Source organism: Panthera onca, chromosome E2 (assembly GCF_046562875.1).
Source record: "Panthera onca isolate mPanOnc1 chromosome E2, mPanOnc1 haplotype 2, whole genome shotgun sequence".
In the NCBI taxonomy this organism is placed as follows: Eukaryota; Metazoa; Chordata; class Mammalia; order Carnivora; family Felidae; genus Panthera; species Panthera onca.
In genome coordinates this window covers 60,139,224-60,151,424 of record NC_138353.1, presented here as the reverse complement: position 1 = coordinate 60,151,424, position 12,201 = coordinate 60,139,224, and the positions used below count along the sequence as shown (strand labels likewise).

The window sequence follows — 12,201 nt, the reverse complement described above, 5'->3', positions numbered from 1 at the left end:
CCGCCCACCCCGGGCCTTCCGCCACCTCCTGGAATCTCCGTCTGCTCGGCCGGGAAAGGGGGTCTGGACAGGCACGGGGCCCAGCGGGCGGGTCTCGGGGCCCACGTCCCCCTGGGACACCCAGAAGAGGTGGCCGACTCTGGCCCCTGGCGCTGACCCCGGGCTGACCCTTGCCATCTACCATCACCCTCTCCTTCGCCCCTCCCCCATCTGTTAATCTAAGACAAATAGGCCTATCGGGTGGCAGTGCCGGGCCCCACGATAACGCAAAATAGCCGAAATGATTTTTTTCCCACCCACGCAGGCCGCGCTGCTGGGAGGGGACGTGCGGCCAGGCCGTATCGGTCCATCTCCCGGGCTGTCCATCAGGACAGGCCGTCCTGCCTCGGCAGCCCGACCGCCCGCCGCCCGATAACAGACCTTGAGGTTTGCCTAGAAACTCCGGCAGTGAGATTAGTCAGCCGAGCACAGCCCAGATAGCCGGCCCGGCGCCCTTGCTCACGCTCCAGAGGTGAAGATTCCGGCAGGCTCCCCAGGACCCCCGGGGTGGGGGGGATCGGGCTCCAGGGCTCAAGCAGGAGGCAGCTCCGCCTCTGGCCCCTCACGGCACCGTGCTCCCTGCGGGTGCTCCTTCAACCCAGCTGCTGCGTGGCAGCTGACCAGACACCTCGCTTGAAATCCCCCAGCCCTTCCTTTTATGTCGAGACCGTGGAGGCGTCTCCCTACACCCCACAGCACGGAGCCCCAACCCTGACCCACCTGCACCCATTCCGTCTCGTGCTCCAGCCACACCCACCCACGCTGTTCAAACCTCAGGGCCTTTGCACTGCCCGGACACCCTCACCCCACTCCAGCTGGTCCTCTGGCCTCAGCTCAGGGATGTCTCTGCTGACCTGCAGTGCCGTGAGGACATGGCCAGCCTTCCCACCTCTGCCTCCAGGGCCCGAGATGGGGACATAAGCGGTAACACCGGATGCCTGGCCAATTAGATTTTCTTTTGTGAACAGTGGTCACCAGGAAAGAGTTCCAGGCTCCGAGGCTCCTATGGGTGAAAGGAACCCCACTCTTGGGGCCCTGATCACAAAGCCAGGCCACAGGCCGCCCCCACCCCCGCCAAGCTGACCACCAAGTGTGCCCCTGGCCACCTCCCCCCTTCCTGGGTCCACGGAGCCCAGGCCACCCTCATGGCTACTTGATGCCCCCCTGCGGGCCCCCACCTGGCGTGGCACCTGCACTCAGCAGCGGTTGCACACTGGCCCCCATCCGGGGCATCCGGGCCTTGCCTGCCCTGTGCCAGGCTCACCAGGCAGCAAGGGAGGCCGGAGGAGGCGGCCCAGCCCCAGGCGGCCCGGCAGAGGGGCTGCTCAGGCGGGAGGGGGGGGTCCCACACCATGAGGCTGGCTGCAGAGGAGGCTCCCGGACGCCCTGGGACTCCCCAGAGCCGTTCCCTTCACCCTGGTTCCTCATGACCTGGCCAGGCAGGCCGAGGGCACGCTGACGGCCACTGCACAGGGGCTCAGATGGGGCCCAGAAGGTGGGTGATGCGCCCAGGACCCCCATTCAGGATGGGACCCTCCAGGCTCAGTCCGAACGGAGGCCGGCCTTCCTGCCTGACCTGTTTCTTTTAGATGTTAGTGGGGAGACAGAGAGGAGGGAGAGGGGACGGATGAATGGCAGGAGGGCTGGGGGTCGTGGAGTGAGGGGCCGACCCCTTTCAGGCAGAAAGCTCGTGGCCAGCTGCCCTCCAGACATGCTTTGGGGATTACAGATTACAGCTCTCAGATATTTGCATATCAGAATTTTAAACAGCCAGCCCCTCCAGCAAACAAGGTCATTTCAAAGATAAAAATACTGAGCCTTCCCCCTTCCTGCCACCCACCGCCTTTCCCCTCAAAGCCCCCAGCCCAGCATCCCCATGTCCCTGAGCCCCAGTGGGTATTTCCTGACCACGGGCTGACGCGCCCTCCCTACAGACCTGGGACCAGGCTCCAGGGCCTCCTGTCTGGGCCTCGGTCTCACCCCCGGGGCCTTTGCACGGGCTCTGCACTTCTGACCCGAGGACCTCCCTGCCCTATGGGGCCCATCTGGGAGCCACCTTCCCCTCGGGGACTTCCACAGTCCCCTCACTGGTGTGGTCGGGGCTCCCAGCGTGGAGGACACCCTAGCACACGGCTCCTTGGGATGCAGGGAGGATCCATCTAATTCCGGGGGGAGGGGGGGGCTCTGTCCGGGCCCTCATCCGCCCCAGGGGGCAGCTGCGGTCCCGCTGCTCAGAGGAGAGAGGGGACATCTATCCCTGAGACCTCACTGCGGGGACACCTCGGAGCCGGCCTCGCCCTGGGCCACAAACCACTCGCAGGGACGCAGGAAGCGGAGGGCGGCCTCTCCCAGCCTCGGGCCCCCTGTTTGGCAGCTGAAGCGGGCAGTACCTTTCTGCCCCGAGAGTGGCTTCTCCACATGACATCCCAGCCCAGGCCGCCGGCGAGGGGAGACAACACTGCAGCTCTCTGTGTGCTGTGGGCGTAGCCCCTTCACAGGCCCCTTAGCTCCATCGTACAGACGAGGAAACTGAGGCCCAGAGAGGTCGGCAAAGCTGGAGCCCCTCCGGGGCAGGCACGCTCGGGGGTCTGTGCCCTGACCTCCGCGCCACTGGCCGTGCTCCCGCCTGACCCGCAACAGCTGAGGCCGCTGACAGAGCTCACAACTTCTCAAAGTGGAAACGCATCCCCGAGGACCTCCCCAGCCTGGTTGTGGAGCTCTGGGGCCACCGGGTGTCAGGCGGGGGCGGGACCGGGCCCCTCACGGGTCCCGGATGCGCACTCCGGCGTCCACGAAGCCCTCGCACATCCACGACCTCGCTCGTGTCTGCTTGTGGCCGGCTCGTGGCCTTGCCCCCGGGGCAGAGCGGCCCCCCTGTGCCCGCTGTGCAGCTGCAGAGAGGCACCGAGGCCCAGTCTCTCCGCTGGGCTGTTGGCTGTTGTCACCGGCTCCTGGGCTCCCTGATCACGGGTCTGACCCGGGGGGGAGGTGCCTGGGAGACCCACAAGCCCTGGCCCTCGCTGGCAGATGGCAGCCAGGAAGGCGACCGGTGTGCACGGAGCTCTGTGCCTCGCGCCGGCCAGATGGGAAACTGAGGCTCGGGGCCAGGCCCTTCCCCAGAGCCAGACGGTGCAAGGTGCACGTGTGGTCCAAGCTGGTCGCCTTCATCCAGAGGGGAAAGGTGGCTGGTGTCCCCAAGCCAGGCAGTACAGCCAGGGCTATTTTCCAGGCTTGGGGACAGACTCAGAGACACAGGGGCGGGTAGATGCTCACCCGGGATGGGCAGAGTGGCAAGAAGGGGGCAGAAAAGGCGAGGGGTGGAGGGGCGCGTGGGACTCGTGGGCAGGGGCCACGGCCGCACACCCCCACCCTGGGCACTGCCCTCAGGGACGCCGGCCTGGTCAGGCCCTGGCAAAGCCCTGCTGCCCCATCGCTGGCACGGGCGGCCCCTCTCAGATAAGGGCCCACTGGGCCTCTCTGGCTTCCCTGGCGGGCGATAAGTGCGGCCTGCCCGGGGTCTGATAGGGGGCAGGCACCACGGCGGTTGGCCGGCGGCCGCTTATCGGCCCATCGCTGCCCACTGCACAGAAATTGCTATCTGCGGCGACGGACGGGGAGCCCCCGGCCCCAGGGACGCACATAGCACAGGAAGCCCCCCGAGGCGCTCCAGCCCTAACCACGGCCACCCTCGGGCCAGCCGGTGCCCCGGGGTCAGCTTCCCATCTCCAGGAGGCTCTGTTCCTCCGTCTATGAAATGCGGATGATGATTGCACCGACGGGGGGATGGGGCCCCACCGGGGCAGTCACACACTCGCGGCCCCGGCTCTGGAGCCGGGGATCGGTCTGGACCCTGCTCTGCCACTTTCCAGCTGGGTGACCCTGGACAAGTCCCTCTGTCACTCTGCGCCCGAGCCTCCTGCATAAACTGGGGGGGCTACCCCCGTGCCCGCCTCAGAGCCTGGGTGACGCTGCCTGGGGCTCTTCCTCCCCAGGGCCACTCTATCCAGTGGCCGGTCCAGGTCCCTCAGGCACATGGGTGGTCCCCACTCCCTCCCCTCCCCCGCCCCTGCAGCAGGAAGTTTCCTCCTAAAGACTGGAACGTGAGGTCCATGGGGCCTGGGGCAGTGCTGACCTGGCTGCTGTGGGCGCCTTGTTGTGACCTCATCTGCAGCTGGGGAAACTGAGGCAGGTAGCGCAGTCTGACCACGGGGTCCCCGCCCAGCCCGCGCAGCACCATCCTGTGTGCGGAAAGGCCCCCGTGTGGACCCCAGCACCCAGCAGACAGGCGTCCGGCTCAGCTCTGAGGGCCATGAGGACCTCAAGGACACGTGGCCCTGTGGCCTGTCCCTTGCCGGGTGCTCCTTGATGGGAACAGGCCACACCGCGGGCACATTTCTGCCAGGGCACCCGGGGCCCCTCCTCTGCCGTCAACAGGTCCCCAAGAGGGGGGGTGGCGGCCAAGTCTGTTTTGAAGGGCGGCAGTGTTGCTGAGCTGGGGGCAGCAGAGGGGACCCCCAGCACCGTCCTACCCAGGGTGCTCCACTCCTGGGCAACACGGTGGCCCATCCAGGTGGAAAGGGCAGAGAACGAGAGGGCACGGAAAACGTGGGGTTGCCATCTTGCTGCGACCGCCAGGCCACCCCGTCCTTCCCACAGCCTCAGACTGCCCACACTGTCCCTGTGTGGGACGGGCTGTGTTAAATCACGAGGCGAACCGGGGGGCATACGTGTCCCCACATCTACGCCGGAGCCGGTGGCAGACATCACTAGTCAATCACGGCTCTCTTCTCCCGAGGCTTGGGGACACCCCCTACCCTGCCCCCCAAGAGGTCCACATGGACTTTCAACCTGAGCCTGGAGGGAGACCATCTCTGACACCCTTCCTATCTTGGCCCCCGAGGGCCCTCAGAGGAGGGATTCGGGTCCCTTCTGCCCTGGCAGAGCCTGTCCCTACCCCACCTGGGTGCTTCCTCTCCACCGGCCACAGCCTCCTCGGGCTGCTCGTGCACCCTCCCTGAGGACTGTTTGCTCACAGCTAGAAGACGGGTACTCAGCAAGCGCTCAATGAATGCTTCCTGCATCCACGCACGCCCGGCCCAAGTGCACGGCGTCCCCTCACCGAGACCGTGCCCGCCAACCCTCGCCGACGCACAGACACGTGGCCCCACGACCCCGCCCCCGCCACCCTGCGTTCCCCGGAACAAACAGAAATAGCAGACACGCCCAGCTCTCCCTGCACTGCTAGGAGTACAGGGAGAACCATCTGGTAGGACCTCCAAAGTCAGAATTCGGGCAGGGGGATGGGCCCTCTCCCACCCTGCACAGGCCCGAACCCCCAGCCCAGCTGGGACGCAGAGGCATCCACCTCCGTGGCTCCCAGTCCCTGCGATGCCTCTCGCTGGCCTCACCACCTTCTCCTCTCCCCCAGCCAGGCACACTGCCTCCTGGGAGCCTTCAGAGCGCATGGGCAAGGGCTTTAGCTCTGGGCATCGGCAGGGCTTGGTGGCCTCCTCCCACGCTATCGCCGGCCCCACAGGCTGCCTGGACTTCGGAACGGGCACGGGCCCCGGCCCGGAGGGTCGCCACCAACCTCCTCGGCCGTCCCACCCCCGCTGGCAGGACAGCAGCCCCCGGCCATGGGTGTGGTTACCTGGCCCGCTCCAGGAGCTGCCCGACTCCTCCTCCAGCCTGGCCTCTGGCTCCTGCCCCTCCATCTCGGGGCCTCCTGGGGATGTGGCGGGTGGTGGCGATGGTGGGGGCGGGGGATTGGCGTCTGCGGACAGGAAAACACGGTCAGGCCCCGCCATCTCCGGGCACCGTGTCGCCCACCTCCCCCCCGTGGCCAGGAGGGACACCGAGACCCAGGCGGTGAGCACGCGCCCGAGGTCCCTCCACACCGGGCTTGCGCTCATGGGGGCACAGACACCTCAGTTTTCTCCTTGGCCTTCAGAGCCCCTCATCCCCCCATAATTGCAGCAACAATTGCTCTTCCAGGGCCCGCTAATAATTAGAGGGCAGGGTGGCCTCACGGGCACACCCAGGCCAGCGGGCGGCCGTGCAGGCTCCCTGGTCTCCTCCGCCGGCAGCTGGGGGCCCCTCCAGCCGGGCCCGGCACCCGGGTCCAGCCCAAAGGGCATATTTGCCTTCCCTGCTGAGCCTGATAACCACGCAGCCCCCAATCGATGAGCTCCCATAAAAGCCCCCCCTTGGTGACGTCACACGCCCGGCAGATTATTAATACCCAAGATAAGGGCTGTGATTAACATCAAATAAATCAATCACACAGTATAAAAGTCCTATTATTTTTGGCTATAAATCAACGTGGCTGGCATTCGAGCCCCAGCCATCGCGCGGGAGCCGCGCTGGGCCCGCCCGAGAGGCAGAGCTCGCTCCCAGCCGCCTTATCTCGCCCATCGCTGCGTTATCACCGCGGCCTGTGCCAGGTGCAACCCCGGCTGTTTTTTCCAGCTCTTTCCCCGGCCCCGCCCCCACCCACCCCGTGCAGCCCCAGCCAGCAGATCAGATAAGGGGCCCGGCTCCCCTGGAAAGCCACCGGGTCAAAGTCCACCAGTAACAGCCACTTGGCCTTTGGTAGATCGGGGCGCCCCCATTAGCACACAGCACCTCACAGCGGTGGTGATGGCGGTGGCGATAAGGGGGCCCCGGGCGCACTGCCACAGGCTCGGCCGCCCAGACCCAGCAACCGAGGCTCAGGCAGGGCAGGAGCACGGGCCCCGGGGACAGACATGATGCGGACGATGGTGGCAGAGATAGTAATAATGAACACGAACCAGCACCGAGGCCGGGCCCCTGACCCCGGCACCCTGGCCACTGTCTCTGGGTGGGCCGAGGGGCCACTCCTGAGGGGCCTGCCACTGGGGAGAGGGACCGAGGGGCCACCAGGTCTCAGAGCACGAGGCTTGTTGGACTCCTGGCCTGTGGCCATCCCAGGGGGGACGATGATGCTCTGATGCTCTGAGACTGGGAGATGCTGGGGGTGGGGGGGGGGGTCCCCGCGCTCTGCCTGGGGTCTCTGTGCCCCGGCCCCACCCCCACCCAGCAGAAGGCCGCTGTCCACTCGCCATATTCCACCTCAGGGCCTTTGCACGGGCAGGTGCTGCCGCCCGGGGACGGCCTTCTCTGCGCATCCTCCGTGTGCAAGGGCATCGAGGTGCTGAATGGGGATAAGATCACGGGCCACGGGCAGCAGGGTGGGGGCGGGGAGAGGTGCACCAGACCACACCCCCACTAGTCTCGCAACCTGAGTGTTCTCCTCAGGAAAGCAGGCCGCCCCCAGGGCCTCAGCGAGCCCCCTCCCTCTGGAGGGGGGGGGGGGGCGTACAGCTCGCTAGGGAAGCCGCCCTCGCCCTGAGGCCAGAGCCGGCCTCCTGGTGGTTAGCACATGCCCAGGCACCTCACCCCCAGCACTACCTCTGGCCCACGAAACTGCCACCAGGAGGGTCCAAAGAAAGGTTCCAGGTGCCTGGGGTGGGCGGGGGTGGGGTGGTGTGGGTGCAGGCATTGGGCACGAAGGGGAATCAACCTGAATCCAGACCTGGGGTCAGATCGCTGCCTGGGTGCTTACAGGCTGTGTGTCCAGGGGCAAGCCTCTTAACCTCTCTGGGCTCATTCCCTCGGGTGTAAAATGGGGTACCGTACCTTACCTTACAGCCTGCTACGTACTGAGACCATGTGTGCTGAGGCCGTTGGCACAGCCAGGTAAGGACTCACCGTCCCCGTTCCACAGAGGGCAAAGTGAGGCTGGAGAGGGCACGGCTTTCTCAAGGTCACTCAGTGGCCCCTGACCTGGGCTAGACCTCCCCAGCGGGGCGTCCGTCTCCCCATCGGTACCAGAAGGGGCTGGACCCGTGCCCAGTGGCGTGTGTCCCCGGGGCATCATCGCCCTGGTGGGAAACTGCGGAGCAGTCGGCCCACAGACACCGCCAAGCTTAACACCCACTTCATGGGTGAGGAAACTGAGTCCCAGAAGGACTTGGCTCCGTGAAGTCACAGGCAAGGACGCGGAGGGGGGGCGGTGCGACACAGGGGTCAGACTCGGGCCCGTGGCGGGCCCACCGCGACTCACCTGCACTGGCAGGGCTCAGGGGCTCGGGCTCTCCCACGGCCTCGGGCCCCACGGCTCCAGCCTCCTGCTCCGGGAGGCCGGCGTCCTCTTCTGCGGTCTCCACGTCTCCGAGGGAACCTGCACAACAGCCCGAAGGGAATCCGTAAGGCTCCGTGGGGCGTCCCGACCCCTTCCCGGCACCGGCTCGGCCGCCCCGCAGGGTCAGAGGCCGTGGGGGGCCGTGGGGGGCGCCCCCAAGACTTGGCACACTTCACCCTTGCGTCAGTGACCCAGCACCTGGGGTCGTCCCGGCCGTCCCGTCAACCGCGGCCTGCCCACGGGCCCCTCTCGCCAGGACGGTGGTCCCAGCCCCTCCTTGGTCTCCCCAGCACTGGGGGCGGCGTGCTCTCCCCTGCACTCTGTTTCACGCTGTGGGAGCAGCAGTGGTGCCCCCTCTGGCCCGGGGGGGGGGGGCCCTTTGGGGGTTGCATGAAGCACAGCCCTCGCCCGACCCATAGGTACACTCTTCTGGGGGTTCAGGGCCCCTGAGACGAGAGGGTCACCCTCTCCTGGGCCCAGGACACCTCCTGCGAGAAGCCCCCCACACTCAGGTACCGAGGTTCGGGAGCTTGAGGGCGGACCCCGCGTCCGGCGCATGCAAGTGCTCAGAAAACCTGGCTGAGCGAATAAGCGGTTGAGGGGGCACAGGTGGGGGCACAGGTGTCTGCAGCCTCTGGGGGCGGAGAGCCGCAGGCCTGGGGCACCTGACTCCAATCCCACCTTCCCCGGGAGGCTCCTGCAGGGAGGGTCCCACAGAGCCCCCCTTACAGCCGACAAGGTGGGCCCACAGCCCAGAGACCTCCCAGGAGAGTGGGGAAGCCAGAGCCGCCAAGGTGCCCCCAGTCAGGGCAGCAACCGTGTCCCTGAGGTCAGACTAGTGGGTCCAGAGGGGCGGGCGGAGGGACAATCGGGAACAGGTGTCCATCCTCATTCCGCTCCCCGTCTCCCCAGGCCCCGAGGGCTGGAGACAGGTGCTGGGGCTGAGCTGCCTCCTGCCCCGCCCCCCCCACCCCGTCCGTCACCGTCACCGTAGAGATGACGCCCGTCCTCCGGGTGTGACGTGGAGGAGGGGCCTGACTCACAGACCCCCTGCTCCTCCTACTCAGGATGGATGGAGGGGATGCCCTTCTGGGCCCTCTTGCCGCTGAGGAAGAGGAAACCGAGCAGGAAGAAACATCTGGAAGCCACGAAGACAGCCGCAAATCCATGTGATGGGAGCGCACGATGGGGGCAGAATGGGGCTTGCTTTTGCTGGCATCGGAGGCAGAAGGCACCTGAGGCATGTGGAACGGAGCGTCCACCTCTCAGAGGCTGAGCTCCCCGTCCCTGGAGGCAAGCAAGCAGCAGCAGATGGAGATTCGCCTGGGATTTGTGCCTCTGTGGCCGGTGGTTCCTGACCTTTGGCACATCATGGCCCCCGTGGGGATGTGGTGAAAGGCAGTGCCTTCTCCCCAGAAAAACAGAGACCAAAATTTGCCATTTCAGGGGCTTCTCACCAAAGCCCTAGTGTTCTTCCTGCTGCCCTCACTCACTCCCCGCCTTTGCCATATTATCCCCGGGGTGAAACCTGTCACCAGCGTCCACCAGGGGCCACAGGAGCTGGCTCCTGGCAGCGGAGACGCGCGAGGCCACGATAGAACGAGCAGCACTGTGACCGAGGTTCCGGGCTGACTTTCCCGATCTGGCAATTTCCATGGAGCAGGGAGGTGGGCAAGCTGGTGTCCTGTCTGCGTTTCAGCTCACCTCCCCGGTCACAGGCAGATGGTGGCCCGCGACACTGACGAACGCTAAGTGTTCCTGGTGTGGCGACAGGTGGGGCAGACACCGCTCTAGGAGGCCGCGGTGCCGGGCACACCTGGACTCTGCAGGGGACTTCCGGCCCCACTGGGCCCCAAACAGAAAACAACAGCAAATGATAGATGCCGTGAGGGAGGGAGGGAGGCAAGTGAAAGAGAAAGAGAGAGCGACAACAGGGGAGGCTCCTGCCAGCAGATCTCAGAGGGGACAGACAGCTGGGGGGCTGGACAGAGGGCCTGGGGACTGGACAGACAGCTGGGGGGCTGGACAGAGGGCCTGGGGACTGGACAGACAGCTGGGGGGCTGGACAGAGGGTCTGGGGACCGGACAGAGGGCCTGGGGACTGGACAGAGGGCCTGGGGACTGGACAGACAGCTGGGGGGCTGGACAGAGGGCCTGGGGACTGGACAGACAGCTGGGGGGCTGGACAGAGGGTCTGGGGACCGGACAGAGGGCCTGGGGACTGGACAGAGGGCCTGGGGACTGGACAGACAGCTGGGGGGCTGGACAGAGGGCCTGGGGACTGCACAGACAGCTGGGGGGCTGGACAGAGGGTCTGGGGACCGGACAGAGGGCCTGGGGACTGGACAGAGGGCCTGGGGACTGGACAAACAGCTGGGGGGCTGGACAGAGGGCCTGGGGACTGGACAGAGGGCCCGGGGACTGGACAGACAGCTGGGGGGCTCGACAGAGGGCCCGGGGACTGGACAGAGCTGGAGGACTGGACAGAAGGCCTGGGGACCGGACAGAGGGCCTGGGGACTGGACAGAGGGCCCGGGGACTGGACAGACAGCTGGGGGGCTCGACAGAGGGCCCGGGGACTGGACAGAGCTGGAGGACTGGACAGAGGGCCTGGGGACTGGACAGAGGGCCTGGAGGCTAGACATACAGCTGGGGGACTGGACAGAGGGCCTGGGGACTGGACAAACAGCTGGGGGGCTGGACAGAGGGCCCGGGGACTGGAAAGAGCTGGGGGACTGGACAGAGGGCCTGGGGACTGGATAGAGGGCCTGGGGACTGGACAAAGGGCCTGGGGGACTGGACAGAAGGCCTGGGGGCTGGACATACAGCTGGGGGACTGGACAGAGGGACTGGGGACTGGACAGACAGCTGGGGGACTGGACAGAGGGCCTGGGGACTGGACAGAGCTGGGTGTGGGAAAGGAGGAAGAGCTTGGAGGCTGGAGAGAGGCCAGGGTAGGAGTGGATGCTAATCCCAGAGGCACTGGGGAGCCTTAGAGAGTCCCAGGCAGGGGGTTTCCCGCCTGCAGCTCCCTGGATTCCAGCTCGGGATCGGAGTCCCAGCCTCCTCGCCCAGGCTCATCAGCGCTGTGATTACAGGAGGCGGGCAGGGGCTCAGTACGCCATGGCCAGGCTCAGACCACACAGAACCAGCCCCAGGCCAGGCCTTGCGCTCCCGTGTCAATGCACCCACGTGGGCAGGGGAGGCTCTGAGGTGGACGGGCACAGCCCAGAGTGGCCCAACGTGCCCCGGGACAGGTGGGAGGCCTGGCCTGCCGTGGGCTCCCTTGGCCTCCGGGCAGGAAAACAGAGGCTGCGGTGGAGGCTGGCCTCTAGTCCCTCCACCTCCCTGCCCGTGGGCTTGGCCCCGGGCAGGTACTGCCGGTCACCGCGGCCATCCCAGCCTCAGCGGGCAGCGCCAAGGCCTCTGGGGCCCACCCTTTGCCGGACCCTTTTGAGAAGCGCAGGTGCCCTCTGGGCTCACCTAGAGCCGTCAGGGGAGGCCCCCCAGCTGCGCTCCCCCCTGCTCAATGGCCATCGCACTTCGGGGCCTCGGTTGCCTGCTCCAGTGAGCGGGTATGAAGCCACCTGCTGCTCTCAAGGATGGCAGGGACCAGAGCCCTGGGGCCGATGCCAGGGCAGAGCTGGCACATGCCTCCCCACACCTGCCCGACCCCGGGACAGCAGCCCCGACTCCCCACGCTCTGGCTCGCTCAGGTGGGCCTCAGCCACCCAGGGAGGCTCCAAGCTCGCGGCGGGTCCGTTTATGGGAGAACAAAGGCTCCTGTCGCACAAAGGCGTGACGATGAGCGTAAAGAAAGAGGCTGCCGGGCTGCGCCAATTTATTCCAACGCCGCTAATTCAGTTCCGGCACAATTAAAGCTGCTCTGATAATGCGGGCGACGACCGCCAGCCAGCAGATCGCTCCGAGCCCGCAGACGGGACGCGTCTTGGGAAAGGCTGCCGTGTGCCTGCTTAGGCACCCCGGGAGCATGCCAT

At 66.5% G+C, this 12,201-nt stretch overlaps 1 protein-coding gene across 1 annotated transcript in view; it reads right to left on the bottom strand.

Moving 5' to 3' along the window:
* Nucleotides 1-12,201, bottom strand: part of ZFPM1 (zinc finger protein, FOG family member 1) — a 65,706-nt gene that overhangs the window by 29,666 nt on the left and 23,839 nt on the right. The window contains exons 2-3 of the mRNA XM_081791350.1: nt 8,126-8,242; nt 5,690-5,812 (exon numbers count right to left, since the gene is read on the bottom strand). Coding sequence (XP_081647476.1) covers nt 5,690-5,812; nt 8,126-8,242 — 240 coding nt within the window. The remainder of the gene's footprint in view (nt 1-5,689; nt 5,813-8,125; nt 8,243-12,201) is intronic.